Source organism: Thunnus maccoyii, chromosome 17, assembly GCF_910596095.1.
Source record: "Thunnus maccoyii chromosome 17, fThuMac1.1, whole genome shotgun sequence".
In the NCBI taxonomy this organism is placed as follows: Eukaryota; Metazoa; Chordata; class Actinopteri; order Scombriformes; family Scombridae; genus Thunnus; species Thunnus maccoyii.
The window spans coordinates 24,226,773-24,243,764 of record NC_056549.1 but is presented as its reverse complement, the minus strand read 5'-3'; the positions used below and the strand labels follow the sequence as shown (position 1 = coordinate 24,243,764).

The window sequence follows — 16,992 nt, the reverse complement described above, 5'->3', positions numbered from 1 at the left end:
GAAGTCAACGTTCATAAAACAAAGGCAATATGTTTATTAAATCTATTTACAAAGTAGAATGCACCCAAACAATGATGGCGTCCACCTTTCAACAGGTCAGCGTCTATCAACATATTTTCCTTCTAAAGTGTCCAGAAAACCTGGAGCTGAAAAGCAACAGAGAAAAAAATCTGAACAATTAAGATGAACATGTATCATCAAAGAGGCTTCCAGTTTCATTTGTTGGTATTAACTTGAACACAAGATTCAAAAGACAATAATCCCAACAAAATACTCCAATACAAGATTAATCAGAGCAACTTGTGACGGTGTTTTCAGAACTGGGAAATATTCAGTCACCTCTGATATAAACATCTGAGTATAAATAAAAGGTCATGAACATTAAAAAATCTCTAGACCTACTTAATCGATGTATTGTTTACAACTGAAGCTTATTTGGCAATAAAACTAAAGCCTGGTCTAGTCAGCGGGAAAACTTCAACAGGTGCAGCTCAGCATATCAAAGAACGATGCACCAATGACCGACATTTGCCAATGCATAATACTTAGATTTCAACCTGCCAGTTAAATCAGCCAACTCTTGCATTGATGTATCTTTAACCCATATATTTGGTCAAAGTGTTTCCAGACTTCATGCAATGAAGTTGTAGACCAGGAAGGTTGGTGTGTTGCAGTACTTGGTTGCAAACTGTTTGCCGTCAGGTGTTGGGTCAGAGAAGGCGATTTCCTCCTTAGTCAGGTGACTGCCGTACATGAAGGAGTTCCTGAAAAATGTGAGGAAAATGTAATTAGTGGGAGAAAAACTAACCTTTCCTTATTTTACATGTTCATTCAGTCGTGCTGTTTAGTCGGAAAGCAGCTGTGCACTGCTCTTGATTGATTATATGTACTTTAACAAGCCACACAAAGGGGACATTTATGGTTTATTTGAACTGTTTTGAAAATTAAAAAATAAAAAAAACACTGATTGAAAAAAGAAAAGGCTTCAAGGTTGATGACTGGATTTAAAAAATCCTCACCTCCAAAATAAGCAGTACATAGATAGGTTGACCTACAGTACCCATAGTGCTGCGTACTCTTGATGTTCCTGTGTATTGAAGGATTATTGGCCACATTTTAGTGCAGAGATTTTGTTTTACCTCCATAAAAAAGTGGAAGATAATCTGGCAAAACTGTTTACAACCTGTATGACTTTGACTTATTTTAGTGATACTGGCATGCTCCAAGATCTCAATAATCATTAACATAATTGATGACCAGAGATATGAAAATGAAACCAAAGTTGTAATTGACTGTAATTTTTCTTTACCTGAAGCCACATTAAAATCAAAGGGAAATATGAGAAAGCAAGTTGCCGCCGCTTGATGTTTTTGAACAATCTAACTTTCGGTTTTGGATGAGTGAGCTGAGAACAATTTTTACGACAAAACACCACTGTAAGAAGAAGAGCTTGCGTTGTACCTGACAGTGTCCAGCATGCGGGTAGCGATGCCCTGCCGTCTGGCCAGGCTGAAGACCCAGATCCGACTGATCCCACACAGAGCCTGTTCTGGGATAGTGGAGCAGCACCAGGCCCTGTGTCGCTCCATGAAGTCGTCCTTTGTCATATCTTTGTGGCGATCCGGCTGCTCCAGGACTCTGTAAGCCTGACAGGGACAGAGAGAGGAACATCACCCCATCAACATACTGAACAAACACCATTTACAACCAGAGGAAGACGCCTTAGTAATATCAGTAGTCCAGATGTGAATGTGTTAAATCACTCAATTCATCCCTTGAGTTTCATTTTTTATTATTAATAACAGACATCAACTTTATAAGCTTTATAATCATGTATTTATTTGCTATTTCAACAGGTTCAACTGAGTCTGCCTAAAAATGAGTTTTTTGGAGTTTGTTTTAGTATTTCTGACCTCTTAGTGGTAAAGAAAACAACATGATTTTCATTTGAATCATTACTTATTTTACAATAATTTAAATTTGGGTTAAATAATTTTGTGTAACAGACCTATCTTATTCTTTATTATCCCTTTAAATATCTTAGAACCCCTCAAAGTTTTAGGGACCCCTTTCGGGAACTAATGATGTAACTCATGTAAAATAGAAAGTGGTTGACAATCAGCATCCTGTCTTAAGTGGTTAAGATGGCGCTTCTACAAGCGGTTGCAGGATAAATGAGATGATTAACTGGGGGAAAAAAAACAAGTGAAAAAAAGTTTATCACACCAACACATCCTAAGTTCTACCTGTCGTATGGGTTCAGCGACGAGGCAGCCCACCACCATTCGCTCTGTGTTGATGAACAGGAAGGTCTTAGCCTGTGTGGGTCTGCTCAGAGTCACCTGCTGGAAACCCAACTCGTTGTCTGCTACTCGCCGCACCTCTTCAGCCTGCAAACACAAATACATAATGAAGAAAAAGCATGAAAATCAACATGGAAGAACAAGTTGTCACTGTTATAAAAACAAAAACACAGTCGGACTGACGGACTTCACAGTTAGTGTTGTTTTGGTGACAACATACTACAACATTACACGCTATGAAGGATACGCTGAAGCGCATTTCGTGTTCAAACCCTGCACCTTTTTGACGGCGTATTTGGGATCATCTGGCATGACCATGAGGATTTTTCCATCCCAGAACTCGGCCACCACCCGCTCCTTCTTCCAGCCCTGGAAACACAACAGAGAGAAGAAGCCGCTACAGTTACAAGACAACATCTCCGAACACATCTACCTCCCTGTGAAACAAACTCCTGAAGAGTACTGTACTACTTCAAATAAAAGCAAGTAAAATAAAAGCATTTCACTAGAGTTCCAAAGGTAAAAATTTTGATAGCAAAGTTTATCTGTGTAAGTTGCAATTTATAGAGATTAAAGAATAAATAACATGCACCTGTTTTTCATATTAAATCATATCACATCTAATTTCCCTACAAACAGGATGTTTGAGTATCAAAGTTTGACTGAAGGGAAAATAAAAGTGTACTTTAGATAAGCTAACAGTTACTATCATGAGATTCAGTCACTGAACTAGCTGTGACTGTATTTGTATTATCATGATTACCAATTTATATTACAAATGCTTTTGCAGTTATAAATACCTCCTTAACACCGAAAAAACCACACACACAGTTTTACTACTAAATCACAAAAAGAAGTGACTGTATCCTCTAGCCTTTGATGGAAAGTAACAATCAAAGAGGTTTTTGTCTCTGAACATCTCTGGACCTCTGGGTGTCCTCATACTTGAGTACTGAGAGGTGGAAGAATAGGAAGGAGGTTTTACCACAAATTTGATGGAGTCGAGGAAGCGCTGGTGGAACTGGGTGTGTTGGAAATTGTCTTCTGGATTGTCTGCACTGTACACCATCCCACATGAGCTGCAGGTGGTCGCACCAAACTGCTTCTGACCAGCGTCCTGACAGAGAAAATTACAGTCAACACACAACGAATCAAAGTAGAGCTGCAACGATTAGTCAAATTAGTTGATCGATAAAATTAATCTGCAACAATTTTGATGGTAGAACAATCATTTGTCATTTTTTAAGCAAAAACACCAAAAAAAATTGCTGGTTGAACCTTTATAAGTTTGATGATGTGATGTGACCTTGGAAATTATAACGTGCATTTTTCACAACTGTATTTTCTGACATTGTATGGAAAATGTCAAACAAAACAAAAATCGATAATGAAAATAATCGTTAGTTGCAGCCCTACACAGGAGGCCAATCAAAGTGGAGAAATTCAAAGCATGTTTTACTCATCTATTCAAACTGCCTTATTGCAACATTTTTGAGTAAAGTTATTAAATGGTACGATATTGAATATTGGTGGGAAAAACAAAACAAAACAGCTCTTACTCAAAAATGTTTACATCCACTTACAAAACTGTACCAAAATCTAAGTTTCCACCCACAAAACCAAAACATTGACATACAATAATGAGCTGGTCGTCATCCTGTTTCTCTTTCCTCCTGCGAACAGTTCGCTCTTTTGCTGAAGATGAAGGAGTCTGCAGTGTCGTCATGGGGCCAGCGGGGGTGCTGCAGGACACTGGAGGCCGTACAGCCGCATTCTTTGACCTGCAAGACAATAACAGCAAAGTGTTGACAGGGTTAGTGCAGAAGACACAGAACGAAAGGTCATCAGAATCAGACTAGAGGTCATTAAAAACACAAAAAGGTGTGTTTACCATCCGTATCATATTAAATCAATGATTCCTTATATTATGATTGCCATAAACAAATAATAAGAGAATAAACATGTTGGAAAAAATGTTTCCATCACCAAAATCTAAAAGCTTTAAATCTGTTTATGCTGGAAATACAGAATCCTGTTCACTCTTCCTGCTATGTGTCACACACAAATTTCCCTCCAACATGTTAGACAGAGATTTAGAAGTGATTTTTTTGTTGTTGTTGTTGTTGTCTTACCTTTTGGAGGCAGAACCAAAGATGGGATACACCGCTGCAGATTCTGTAGAGGAAGGAAAAAACCATCTAAAACAAGGATTTTCTGGAGTAACAGTGACATATTGTGATAACTGCTCTTCACCAGAACTAGGAGAGTGGATTGAATATAACCTGCACACACCATAGATTTGATGTGTGCAGGTTCAATTGTTTCATTGGAGCAGTATTCATTGTAAATGTATTAATGTACTGGGACTGTGGTCTGTTGTGTCTACCTTTGGGTGAGGTGGAGGCAGCGCCGACAGGACATATATCACTGAGGTCAAAGACGGGCTGAGAGCCTCCATCTGTCAGAGAATCATCCTGGAAAAAAAGAAAGAAGAAAGATCAATGTTAAAACAAAAAGCAACAGAAACAGTAAAAACATAAGAAATTGAGGTTTTCTAAAAAATGAAGTCAACATTGTTTCAGCCACAATTCAGTTGAGATTGCTATAAATTGAAAATGTGATTACTGCATGTGAAGCTGAAGTTAGATAATCAACTTTGTCAACACAAAGGGAAATTTAAAATCCTGTACAGCAACACAGTATATAAACAGTATATGTGAGTTTACTACAACCTGCTGTACTTGAGTGCTGAAGGTTAAGGCTGTGGTTGCAGGACTTGGTGTCGGGGTCCTGGTCAGCACAATCGTCAGCTCCTTGGTAATCCCATATTTCTCTGACAAGACTTTCGGAGAGCTGAGAAAGGAAGATGAAGATAATGACCACCTGAATGAATTCACTTCCCCATGAACCACTTTTAAAAAGTTAAATATAAGTGAAAACGTAGATTTGGTTAAATAATGGTGTGGTGTTTTGTCTTGCTAAAACTTTCAGAAATGTGTTAGTCGTGTTTGTTCTGTCCAAAAGGTTGGAATAATTTTTCAATTTGGGGGGAAAAAATCATGTGCAGCTAAACTTTTATACACTAAAGCGTCACCTGAGTGGTTTTGGAGTTTCTGGCAGGTCATAAACAGCGTCCAACCAGTCTGTTGGATCATACTTCACTCTCTGCTTGGTGCTCTGTTGGTTCTCTTCTCTCTTGACTGGCTGGGCAGCAGCCTGCAGGTAACAACAATACATGAATCAGAAAATAATCTGTACTAAATAGCACAGTAAGAGCTCCAGAGTGGGAGTGTTCGATGGCAAGTTGCCACTTTAACTTGTGCTCGTGTACGACTCAGATCAGCCTTCAAGTTTAGTCAGTTATGGCACAAGTTAGCATGTGTAAGACCTTCATAATATTAACTGAGACTGAAAGTTCATATCTGACACAACAATCTTGCCATAAAGTCTTTCACTAGCTGCTCTGAAGCTTTCAATGCAATGTTAAGATTGTTGTGTCAAACATAATATAAACAGGAGCAAATAATGCTTAAATGAATTTGAGGATGCCTTTCTCAGACTCAGCAATGATTCACCAACTTCAAATAAAAAGAACATTATGCTTCCTGAAAACTTCCAAAATGTTCAGATTTGAGAGAATCTGCTGTTTAAAGATACAGCGACTGTTACCTTCAATTCCACATTTTATGTTCTAACTCAGTGTTGACACTGTTGAACCTAAAACATAAGCCACTAGAGTTTCAAAACATCAGTCGGACTGAGTTCATTATAATGTTCTGAAGTCAAAGATGACGTCTTCATTTTATTTCTGATCCATAACAGTCCAAACCTCAAAGATATTCATTTTACTACGACTGAAGAAAAGCAGAAAATTCGCATAACTGAAGCTAGAACTGGTCAATGTTTAGTACATTTGTTTGGACAAAAACCCTCAAAATAGTTTTAGATTAATTTCTTGTCAATCAACTGATAATTTCAGTTGTAATCAACAAAGACCTGAAAGAAATTTGGGAATCTTAGGAGTCACTATGACAAAAAACAAGGTAAGATAAGACTGGGATAAAGAAGTCACTTCCTGATTATAACAAACACTAACAGCACCTCACAGTCTGGTGTATAAACAAAATGTGAACTGCGCTGCCTGATGCAGCATGATGCTTCAATTACTGACTGAAGCATTACAGCACAACAACATATTCTAAGAACACCTTTCAAAGTTAAGATCAGGACTTCTGCAGTCATCACCCGATTTAAGGCTTTTTAAGATACAGCCAAACAGGTCAAAAAATGACAGAAAACCAAAGGTCAACAAATATTTATGAAGAACATTAATTCATTGACATTTTTAAAAGCTTCTCAGGCCTTTTTGGAGGAAATTGAAAGATGGCATAGAAACATTAAATATGTCGGTGGAAGGCAAGGATTATGTTAGTATATTGTATCATGGTATTTCACACACAAACACATCGACTCTCCTCACCTCCTCAGGATGTTTCTGCTGCGGCTTCATCACCTCAGTGGGCTGCTGCTGCTGCTGCTGCTGCTGCTGTGTTGTTTTCTCAGTCTTGGCCGGTGGCAGGACAGCTTTGCTTTTCACCTGAACTACAGCTGGCCGGGTTGAGGACTTTGGTGCAGACTTTTTGTACATGGAGGTGGGCTTCTTCCCCGTACCAAAGAAAGCAGCTCCAACAAAGATCTTGGGCTTGGGCTTCAAGCTGCTGAAAGTGATGGTGATTGCCTTCTTGGACTCTGTCGGCTTGTTGTTGGTGGGAACAGCGGCTGTAGTGGATGCTGGTTTAGCAGTGGCACTGTTGAAATGGAAAAACAAGTTACAGATAAATTAAAAAACAATACACCTCTTATGAAAAAAATGAAACACCAGGGTCTGACATAAATGATGGACCGGTGCCAGTTAAAGTTTCAGCAGGGCAGAGTCACGGCGGACAAATAAATTTGGGTCACTAGCAAGACGGCCGATAAGTAGTTTGGAGTCATAGTGTAGGAGCAGGTTTACATCGCTGTGTGGCGCAGCGACGCTGCTGAAGGATGAACGCCACTGAAGAAACAACAAAATGAGTACAAAAGTACAAAAATAATCACGACAAACGCAAACTTCGCACTTTTTTCAATTTCCAGCAGCTGGTTGGAGCTAGTGAGGAGAGAAAGAGATGTTTGCTCCTCCGTCTCTCTCCTCTGCTCTGTCTGTGCCAGTGTGCACGAGGGCGAAGCTGAGCCGCGCGCGCGCGCGCACACACACACACACACACACACACACACACACACACACACACACACACACACACACACACACACACACACACACACACACACACACACACACACACACACACAGAGCAGACAGCAGAGCAGAGTCCACAGTGGACAACCAGACTTAAGGTTATGCTTTACTCGAGTCAACGACTGCTCGCTGCCGTTAAATACAACAAAATCCAGCAGTAAGGGAGACGGCACGAGCAATTTATCAAACATCTGTTGAACAAGCGGAACATAAACTTAAATACAACGTCTCTGACTTCCAGCAGTAAACTCTCCTCTCATCCACAGCCGCTATATTTAGCAGCTATACGGAGCCCGTTATGCTAATGGAAACATTAGCATAATGAACGAACTAAAAACGGACGTTCATTGTATGTTATGATTGAGTCTAATTAACTAAGTAGTTTAAAATTAGTGTGATTCTTGTAGACTAGACTGACACCAGCAGCCCTTCCTCTCTACCAGCAGCAGCAGAGGGAGGACAAAATATAGAGAAACCTACATTTATACACCATTCATTTACTGATCCAATACGTGCTTAATTTTATATTTTGCATATTTGTGTAACATATCAACATTGCATATCCATAACTAAAGGAAAACAACCAAATCTGAAAGTAACTTCACTGTTGTACATATTATGTATACAATGAATCAATCACCAAAATTATGGAGAGTTATTTTCATTTTTTGGCTATAGGCCAGAAAAACTCTGATCTACTGGCCAAGTGGGCGAGCAGGGAAAAAAATGTTACATTGGGCACTGAATGTCCAAGAAACTACAACACAGTTTCAGAAAGCTTAAACAAACCTGCTGTTAAGTTTGGACAGCTTAATCGCCTTTGTAGATGTATTGAAGCTTTTGAAGCCCATCTTCCCTGCATGACTGGATCCTGCAGCCACTTTTCTCGGCTTGCTGCCTCCTTTAACGTTCTTCTTATTCTTCTTCTCTGGCTTTTTCGCCTGGGAGGGAGGCAACGGGAGAGGAGGAGAAGGCCGAGACTCCTTTATCGCCTTCCTCTCTAGTGGAGTGAGATAGATGGGCTTCTTCTTGCCATAGAAGGAGCTTGTAACCACGGCAGGTTTGAATGGAGAACATTTACGGGGTGATTTGGCTGGAGAGCCTAGAAAATGGATAAACAAACAAAGATGATATGTGAAAATTCCATCATGTCAACTCTTCTGAGTAAATTCATCTACTAGAATCTCAGTCATCATCATCAGTCTGTAACCATAAAGGTTAGATAACTGTAGCTCCCTCAACATCTTTATCAGATGTCAAAAAGCCACATTACTAGTAGGGTTGCAACTTACAATTATTTAGTCGATTTGTCGTTTGGTCTATAAAAATGTCGATCACCGTTTCCAAAAGCCTGAGATGACGTCCTCAAGTGTCTTGTTTTGTCTCGACCGACAGTTCACAACCCAAAGATATTCAGTTTACGGTCATAGAACTAAATGTTGCAGTGCTAATTACTACCTAAAGCTTGCCTTTCAGCAGTTTATCCCTACCTGCTGCTCTGCGTGGGGATTTCTGTGGTGAGGGATACATCTCCTTGCCCAGACGCCCGGCTGGTTTCTTCCTGGGAGATCTCCTCTTCACAGGGGACGTCTCCTCCCTCACCCCTTTCTTGGCCGGGTGACTGGTGTTGAAGTGAAACAAGATGAGTGAGAGGTGAGAAACAACAAGTGCCAAAAAGTTAATTATGCTTTAGTTTATTAGTACATTTTTCAGTATTATTAAATACACATTTCAACACCAGAAAAAGGGCTGTCTAAACCTGAATGACTCTCACCTGTCTGAATCCAAAGAGGGGAGCTTTCTCTTCCTTGTAGTAGTCGGCATCATTTTCACAAACCTCACCTGCACACAGAGGAACATACGCAGCTCTTCATTGGTGATGTGAAACAATTGGGTAAACACAATTTTCAGCCTTTTAACTTCATCTGGACTCTTATTTTGTACATTATCCATCACATCTGTTATATTTTAGATTTATATTTTGATCATCTTCAAAATACTGTCTGTATATACTCTTATATGTGTGTACATTGTATTAACATATTGATATTTAGTACATTCTAACATCCATGGACAACCATGCACCTTACTAACTTAGCAATATCCACTTTTTCAAGCCTCTGTTCCATTTTTATTCTATTTTTATATTTTAGTCAGTCTATTTAGTTATTATGTATAATTCAGCCTTAAGTTGTATTTATTTCTTTTACCTAGCTCTTTGTGTTTTGTATTGTCATTTATGTCAAGTGGCTGCTGTGGCACCTTAATTTCCCTTTGGGGATTAATAATGTACTATCTCTATCTAGCGATCTATTTTAACATATTTGAATGTTCTTCTTTAAGACAGTTCTTTTAGAAATGTTACCAACTTCCAGAAAATGGGGGGAAAGTTTATCCACTAATATATCTATAATTTTACAACTTACTGTATCGCTGAGTGAATACAAAATTGGAGAGATGTTTCTAATAATTCACATACTCCGGAGGTGGAGATTGATAGCACACAAGAGTATCATGACTATACCAACATTTAAATGAACACTGGGACTGTTTACTAGATTTTTCACTTTTAAAAAAACTCCAAAAACAAGAGTAGATAATGAGGACAACTGAGGATTACATGCTTTTGTTTTGTTATTGAGAGTCTTTGAGCTTTTCTTTCATGTGCTGGCTTCACAGCCAAACAGTAAAAGACAAGCTGCTTCTGTTTGTATTGTTTTTTCATTCCACTCTTTTGCAGTTATATATTTATCTGTTATGAAAGAGTGAAAAGTTGATTTTGTAACAACTGCAGCCACAGAGATGTCTTATGGACTTATGTGAAAAGGTCTTCATTCAGACTTTTTCGCGTTTGACGATAAATTGACAGATTTTTAACAGTTTGGTGTGATTGTGTCGGTGAGAGAGTGCACAACCTCGGTAAACTTCATCCCAACACCCGGTTAGATTAGGATATTTATCGGCTTCATGATATAACGTTATACCTTAAACGACACAGCAGTTTATCTTTTCTGTGCACAAATACTTACTGTCTCCAGGTTACTTAAACGCTCACGTTAGGTAATACAGCGCTTATCTAAGAGCCAGAGTGGAGATGAATGGACAATTGGCGGGATGACTCATCTAAACAAAAGTCTAATCTGCCGATCTATCGACCTATCGATCAACTGTTCCCTACATCGAACCACAGCAGAGTTTTCCTGATTAGTGATAGTCATCGTGTTTTGTAGTTAATATAAATACGATTAGTTTGAGCATGAAGCTGACTTGTGTTCACCGCGTTACTTTCTGATAAGTAAGTTAAATACGTCATTTATGAGAGAAACTAGCTAGTTAAAGTATCAAATAGGAAAAGTACAAACATGAAACATTGACTAAATATCTTACCAGACGCGTCTCTGTCGTGCTACATAAAAAAATAGATGTTTTTGGAGGATTTAGATGCTGGCGGGTTTCCTGCTGCTGCCGCGTTCCCTCTCTGTGTTTTGAACAGCGCGCCAAACAGACCGGACAGGAAACGGAAACAGAATCCTCTGAGCGAGTTACCACAATAAAATCACACTGGGACTTCTGGTCGTAGTCTTCAAAATAAAACGAGATTCTAATAGCATTTTTTTCTGATAAACTTGACTAAAGAAAATTATGCGATATTGTTGCCATTTCCCTCCTCATCTGATTTTGTTCTGGCATAAAACAACATACATATAACACACTTAACAAAGTATACAAAGAAACAAGAAAAAACAAAACAAAAACCTTTGATTCAATCCAATCATTCCTCTTGTTTATACTGGCTATTAAAAGATCCCCTTCAAATGTGTTTTCAATGTAAGTGATGGGGGACAAAATCCATTTTGTGCAAAAATGCATTTAAAAGTCTATCTGCTGCTTCAGCAATCTGAATTATTCATTTCAAGTAGATATCTGCCACATTTACAGTCTTTTTAGCCTCAAATTCCCTCTTTGTGTTTCCTCAGGCAGTGTTTCCCTGTTGAGCTGTGGTGGAAGTATAGTAACAAAAAGACGAACTTTGGCACTAAAAAGACTGTAACGTTGGACAATATCTACTTGATTTGACTCATTTGGACAGCTGAGGCTTCATATTAGCTTCAGATAAACTTTTAAATACATTTTTGCACAGAAGGAGGTTTGTGGACTTTGTCCCCCATCACTTACAAAATAAGTGCATTATGAAGGGATCTTCTAATGTTCAGTATGAACAGAAGGAATGATTATGGCAAAAAAAATATTCAATGTTCATTTGGGCTCCTGACTGTTGTTTGAAGACAGACTTGTAAAATTGTGAACCCGTCTAATGGAATTTCAAGCTTTTAGTTTGTATACACGTTGGGGTATTTCCTGTCTTGCGCAATGCGCATGCTAACTATCTGTAGCTTCACACAGCTGGCTAACAACTTCCCGGGTCAACTTGTGCACGCGAGAAGTGACAGCAGCAACGTTATCAATCGACAAACAGCTGATAATATTGATTTCTGTCAATAATCTTAGCTTGTCAACCTTATACACTTACTGCTCATCTTTAGAAGAACATTTTAATTCATCAAAGATGGTGTTTTACTTCAAAAGTGCCGGTGAGTACAACCGCAGTGCTAGCAGCAGTTAGCTCGTAGCCAGGTTAGCCTGTAAACTGATGAGATCTGTTGGCTTTTAGCTTCTTTTATGTATCTGTTTGTATTTGTGACATTTTCCTTCAGTGATATTCCGTTTCTTGTATTTCTTGTCAGTGGTGAACCCTCCCTACACGATCTACATGGGGAAGGACAAGTATGAAAGTAAGTCAGTCACTTTATTCACACATCGGATATCTTTGTGCATCTGTCATTTTGTGCTTTCAAACATTAACTAATAGACTGAGGTTGTTTTGCCAACAGATGAGGATCTAATCAAGTACGGGTGGCCTGAAGACATCTGGTGAGATTAAAATGTTTCGTCTTTTTCGTCTCTCACCCCTGGAAACACTTGTGTTTTGTTCTACTTTGCTACAGTTGTGCAAAGTTACTAAGTACATTTACTCAAGTACAATTTTGAAGTACTTGAGTATTTCCATTTGATGTTACTTTATACTTCTACTCCTCTATATTTATTTAACAGCTTTAGTTACTTTTCAGATGAAGATTTGACACAATGGATAATAAAACAAGCTTTTAAAATACAACACATTGTTAAAGATGAAACCAGTGGTTTCCAACCTTTTTGGCTTTTGACGTCTTACAAAAAGCAGTGTGTAGTCAGATGTCTATGAGTTGTTAACAGCTCCTATAAATAGTGATTTTTCCCTCTAAACTTCTCACGTTTTCATTTCAATAAATGTTCAAATGATCCAATATTTCACCAAAAATCAAAGATTAGAGAAAAAGTCCAAAAACTGAAAACAGATTTGTGTATCAGAACTTCGTTTTTTCTCCAATTAATCATCTCACGACTCCTCAGATTTATCTGGTGACCCTTTGGAGGGGCTCGAACCCTAGGTTTGGAACCACTTGACTAAACTAGCTAACTGTATATAAAGTAGTTGAAACCAGTTCCGCCTCCAGCAGCTACAACAGTAACATGCTGCTTTAACACTGATGCTTCAGTATTAATAATCTAATGATGTCATATATAATAATATATCAGTCACTGTGGTGGATTTTCTACAAAACTAGTAGTATTTTCTGATCCCAGTGGTGCTTAAAGTGCTTACAAATGTAATTTCTATATTGCAAGTAAACATAATTAACATAAATATGAACATGAATATTGTGAGATTTTGTGACATATTGTTGTTTTTTCCATGTCCAGGTTTCATGTGGACAAACTGTCCTCGGCTCACGTTTATCTGAGATTGCCAAAGGTAATGAGTGGGGATTATTTTCATTATTGATTAATTTGTCAATTACTTTCTTGATTAATCGATTAGATGTTTGGTCCAGTAAGGAGTCAACAAGGCCATTGAGAATGTAACTGAATATGGACATTTAAGTACACAATCAAGGCTTTATTCCTAATTATACTGCGTTATTATATTATTACTATTATTTTTATCATCATTATTGGCCAGTGGACAGGAGAACACAACGATGCCTACATTCAAAGTGTATTTAGAGCTTGAATACAGTAGACATGAACTATCAAATCACATTTGAGCTTTTAAAGTACGATGTAAAATGTTTACTTTGTTTTATTGTCTCATCAAGTCGTCACAGCTTCACCACACACTCAGCCATGATGCAGTCATGGTCATCTCAAAAGTGACTGTGATAATTATCTCTCAATCACATGTCAGACGTTGCTTATGGTTTTGTGTCTTTTCTAGGGTAACACCATAAATGACATCCCCCCAGAGGTGCTGATAGACTGTGCACAGCTGGTGAAAAACAATAGCATTCAAGGTAAAGTTAACGTCATGTCATAGAAAGAATAACTGGGAGCAGATATCAGCCAGGAACCTCAGTCATGAGATCAGGAAGTCACGTGTTGTGTTTTTCATTAAACCAGAGTCTCGGTGGAAAAAACACCTGATAGCCTGTCTGACCCGAGCGTTTTACATCTGCTAGAAATTATTTTTAATCGTGCGTCTGTCCACTAATTCCCTCTCTGGATAGAATCAGTATGTTCTCACCTGTTTCATTCTGATTAATAAAATTGCTTCTCATCTCTTTTTCTTTTTACCTCCATCAATGAAGATAAGAGGAAGTAATGTTTGGGCTCAAATACTGTGTACAGAAATCCTCTGGGCTCAGAGATCAGTTGATCAGATTTTAGTGACAATCTAGACTTGATGTTCTTGTAGCCGTAACCGTTATATAACAGCTAGAGAGGAAGTACAGCAATCGTCAACTTAAATCCTTTTACGGGATTCTGTTTTGGTGAAAAAGTGAGCAAACATGAGATGTTCGTGTGATGTTTGCAGAGTTTCTCTTTCAACTACTTGCTTTGCAGGTTCTAGTAGTGGAAAAGAATTTAATGAAGAAGCATCTCATAACCCACAACTTGTGTTTTTCAGATTATGTGTCTACAGCTGCAACAATTATTCAGTTAATCAATAATTTGCTCGTCAGAAAATTAACTGGCAACTATTTTGATAATCAATTAATCCTTTTAGTCATTTTTTAAGTAAAAGTGCCAAATATTTGCTGGTTTCAGCGAATAAACATTTGATGTTTTTTTTGTTGTACATGACATTTAACTGAGTATCTTTGGGTTTTGGACTGTTAGTCAGACAAGAAGAAGAAGAAGAAGAAGAAGAAGAAATCACCTTCAACTCTGGAAAATTATATTTAAAAAAATATTTTATGAACAAAAAGATGAATTGAGAAAACAATCTGCAGATGAATTGATAATGAAAGCAATCCTTAGTTGCAGCCCTATATGTGTAGTTCAGAGTGGTCAAACTGGTGTGACATTTCATGCCTTGTGTACATGATGCAGATTGAATAAATCATTTATTCATAAATGTTGATTTCACCCTCAAAATTGCAACACACTGCTGACAACTGCTCTGATGAATCAGTTTTAGAGCCTTTTTGCTGTTTTTGTCAGTGACATATTCCTACCATATGTTTATTTATATAGTGCACCCTTCATACACAAAATGCAGCTCAAAGTGCTTAACAAATGAAGGAGACAATTTAAACAACAGATAAAATATTAAAATGCATTTAAAAAGAGGAAATAAGTGATCATTACCACTTTCACCATCATCCTGTAAGATTGAGCTATGGTGTACATAATTAAAAGACAGTAGTAATAATGTAGTATATTATAGATATTAATGATTACTGTGTTGTATGTTGTCAGGCTGTAAGATGAACAACATCAATGTGGTTTACACACCGTGGGCCAACCTGAAGAAAACCGGAGACATGGACGTGGGACAGATCGGCTTCCATCGACAGAAAGAGGTCAGTAGACCACTGACATGAAAACTCACCTCTGGAAAAATGAAGAACGGGTATAAAATATCGTTTAAACCCAATAAAGACATCGCATTCATTGTGATGGATTATCTTACAAGTTGTTTTTCATACTTACATGAATGAGCAGTAGCAATCAGCTTCGTCTGAAAAGAGAAATCACTGACAGAACAGACTGGTTCAAGTTGTTTCGTATTGGCTCCTGTGTTTCACAGGTGAAGATCGTGGCGGTGGAGAAGAAGATCAACGAGATGATAAACCGTCTGGAGAAAACAAAAGAAGAACGCTTCCCCGACCTGGCGGCAGAGAAAGAGTCGAGAGACAGAGAGGAGAGGAACGAGAAGAAAGCTCAGCTCCAAGAACAGAAGAAACGAGAGAAAGAGGAGCAGAAGAGGAAAAAAGAGATGGAGGAACTCAAGTAGGTCAACGACTGGTCAGAATGTCACATCATTGGCTGTAAAGCTGCCACGATATTGTACAATATCACTGTTTGTACTCTTACATCTAAATCTTTTGGATTTTTTTATTAAAACCTGTGTTTTGGTTTCTCTTTCTAGGAGCTATTCTTCACTGATGAAAGACGAAAAAATGAAGACTAATGAGGTGAGGATGATTTTATTAATGTTAATTAAATAATTTAACAAGAAATACAAAGTGACATGTGATACCAGCTCTGATCATGTCCACCATATTGTGTCATTAACAGGACGGCTACGATTCAGACGACTTCATGTGAGAGGTGACGACTGGACAGCGAGCAGACAGAATCCTCCGCCAGCACTCAAATCTGCTGTGGGGATGCTCCCCTGCTGCTTCTGCTTGCTGCAACAGTGCATTGACATTGGGGGAAAAATTAAAAAAAAAAAAAAAAAAGACAAACGGATGCCTTTTTTTGCTTTTGGACACTCAGAGCAGAAAAGGAGCCAATGAGCAACAGAGCTGGGACTATTCCTCATGCTGATTGGTTCAGACGCTGCTTCCAAACCAAACCAAGCTGGCTGGCCTCGACATCAACGGATGACTCTGTAGAAGCAACACAGGACAACAAGAGCGCTGAGGATCATTTTAGGGGGAGAAACACTCAGATAGCAGAACGCTGTTTATTCTGCCGTCTGGAGTGATGTTGATATATGATAAACAAGTGTCTGTATGGGTGCATTTGTTTCAAAACCTTCTGTAGCAGCATTTTGTTGAGGCTGCTGACCTTTCTGCTCACTTTCTTCATGTGTCCATTTCTCTGCATGTCAGATTTTATTGAATAAAATCCAGTATATTAATTAAATTAGAACTGCAACAATTAGTCGATTAATCAGTTGATCGACAGGAAATTGTCAACTATTTTGATCAAACAATTTGTCTTTTTTTTAACTGAATAACAACAGGAATTGGCTTCTCAGACGTCAAGATCTTAAGGTTTTTGTGTCATACATGATAGTAAAGTGAATATCTTTGGATTCTGAACAGCTGATGAGAT

General features: G+C 38.3%; 2 protein-coding genes across 6 annotated transcripts; one reads left to right on the top strand and one right to left on the bottom strand.

The window, feature by feature from the left end:
- Positions 1-10: 10 nt before the first annotated feature.
- esco2 (establishment of sister chromatid cohesion N-acetyltransferase 2) lies at positions 11-15,727 on the bottom strand. Of its 4 annotated transcripts, XM_042390079.1 has the most exons (16): positions 15,637-15,727; positions 15,439-15,537; positions 9,377-9,444; positions 9,093-9,223; positions 8,392-8,704; positions 6,784-7,111; positions 5,398-5,519; positions 5,033-5,156; positions 4,690-4,777; positions 4,436-4,478; positions 3,940-4,084; positions 3,289-3,420; positions 2,583-2,672; positions 2,247-2,390; positions 1,462-1,646; positions 11-764 (listed from the first exon to the last, which is right to left on the bottom strand). In XM_042390079.1, exons 3-16 carry the CDS (start codon positions 9,427-9,429, stop codon positions 632-634), a joined length of 2,031 nt encoding a protein of 676 aa, XP_042246013.1. In that variant the 5' UTR covers positions 9,430-9,444; positions 15,439-15,537; positions 15,637-15,727; the 3' UTR covers positions 11-631. The 4 variants fall into 4 exon arrangements, with proteins under 4 accessions (XP_042246013.1, XP_042246012.1, XP_042246014.1 ...); XM_042390078.1 differs by lacking the exons at positions 15,439-15,537; positions 15,637-15,727 and adding an exon at positions 10,990-11,118; XM_042390080.1 differs by lacking the exons at positions 15,439-15,537; positions 15,637-15,727 and adding an exon at positions 10,990-11,118 and having other exon boundaries at positions 5,036-5,156.
- ccdc25 (coiled-coil domain containing 25) lies at positions 9,202-16,398 on the top strand. 2 transcript variants are annotated; one of them, XM_042390084.1, is made up of 9 exons: positions 9,202-9,255; positions 12,348-12,395; positions 12,495-12,534; positions 13,405-13,456; positions 13,919-13,994; positions 15,403-15,506; positions 15,734-15,936; positions 16,076-16,121; positions 16,225-16,398. In XM_042390084.1, exons 2-9 carry the CDS (start codon positions 12,374-12,376, stop codon positions 16,252-16,254), a joined length of 573 nt encoding a protein of 190 aa, XP_042246018.1. In that variant the 5' UTR covers positions 9,202-9,255; positions 12,348-12,373; the 3' UTR covers positions 16,255-16,398. The 2 variants fall into 2 exon arrangements, with proteins under 2 accessions (XP_042246018.1, XP_042246017.1); XM_042390083.1 differs by lacking the exon at positions 9,202-9,255 and adding an exon at positions 11,976-12,194.
- The last annotated feature ends 594 nt before the right edge of the window (positions 16,399-16,992 follow it).

Bases quoted from the DNA above. Each gene is read 5' to 3' on its own strand.
- esco2 (XM_042390079.1), bottom strand. From the start codon at position 9,429: ATGATGCCGACTACTACAAGGAAGAGAAAGCTCCCCTCTTTGGATTCA. The intron at 9,224-9,376 runs GTGAGAGTCATT...CTTCAACACCAG, and splicing joins CCCTCTTTGGATTCAGACAG to TCACCCGGCCAAGAAAGGGG. The intron at 4,778-5,032 runs GTAGTAAACTCA...CTTTTTTTCCAG, and splicing joins GCACTCAAGTACAGCAGGTT to GATGATTCTCTGACAGATGG.
- ccdc25 (XM_042390083.1), top strand. From the start codon at position 12,170: ATGGTGTTTTACTTCAAAAGTGCCG. The intron at 12,535-13,404 runs GTGAGATTAAAA...TTCCATGTCCAG, and splicing joins GGGTGGCCTGAAGACATCTG to GTTTCATGTGGACAAACTGT. The intron at 13,457-13,918 runs GTAATGAGTGGG...TGTCTTTTCTAG, and splicing joins TTTATCTGAGATTGCCAAAG to GGTAACACCATAAATGACAT.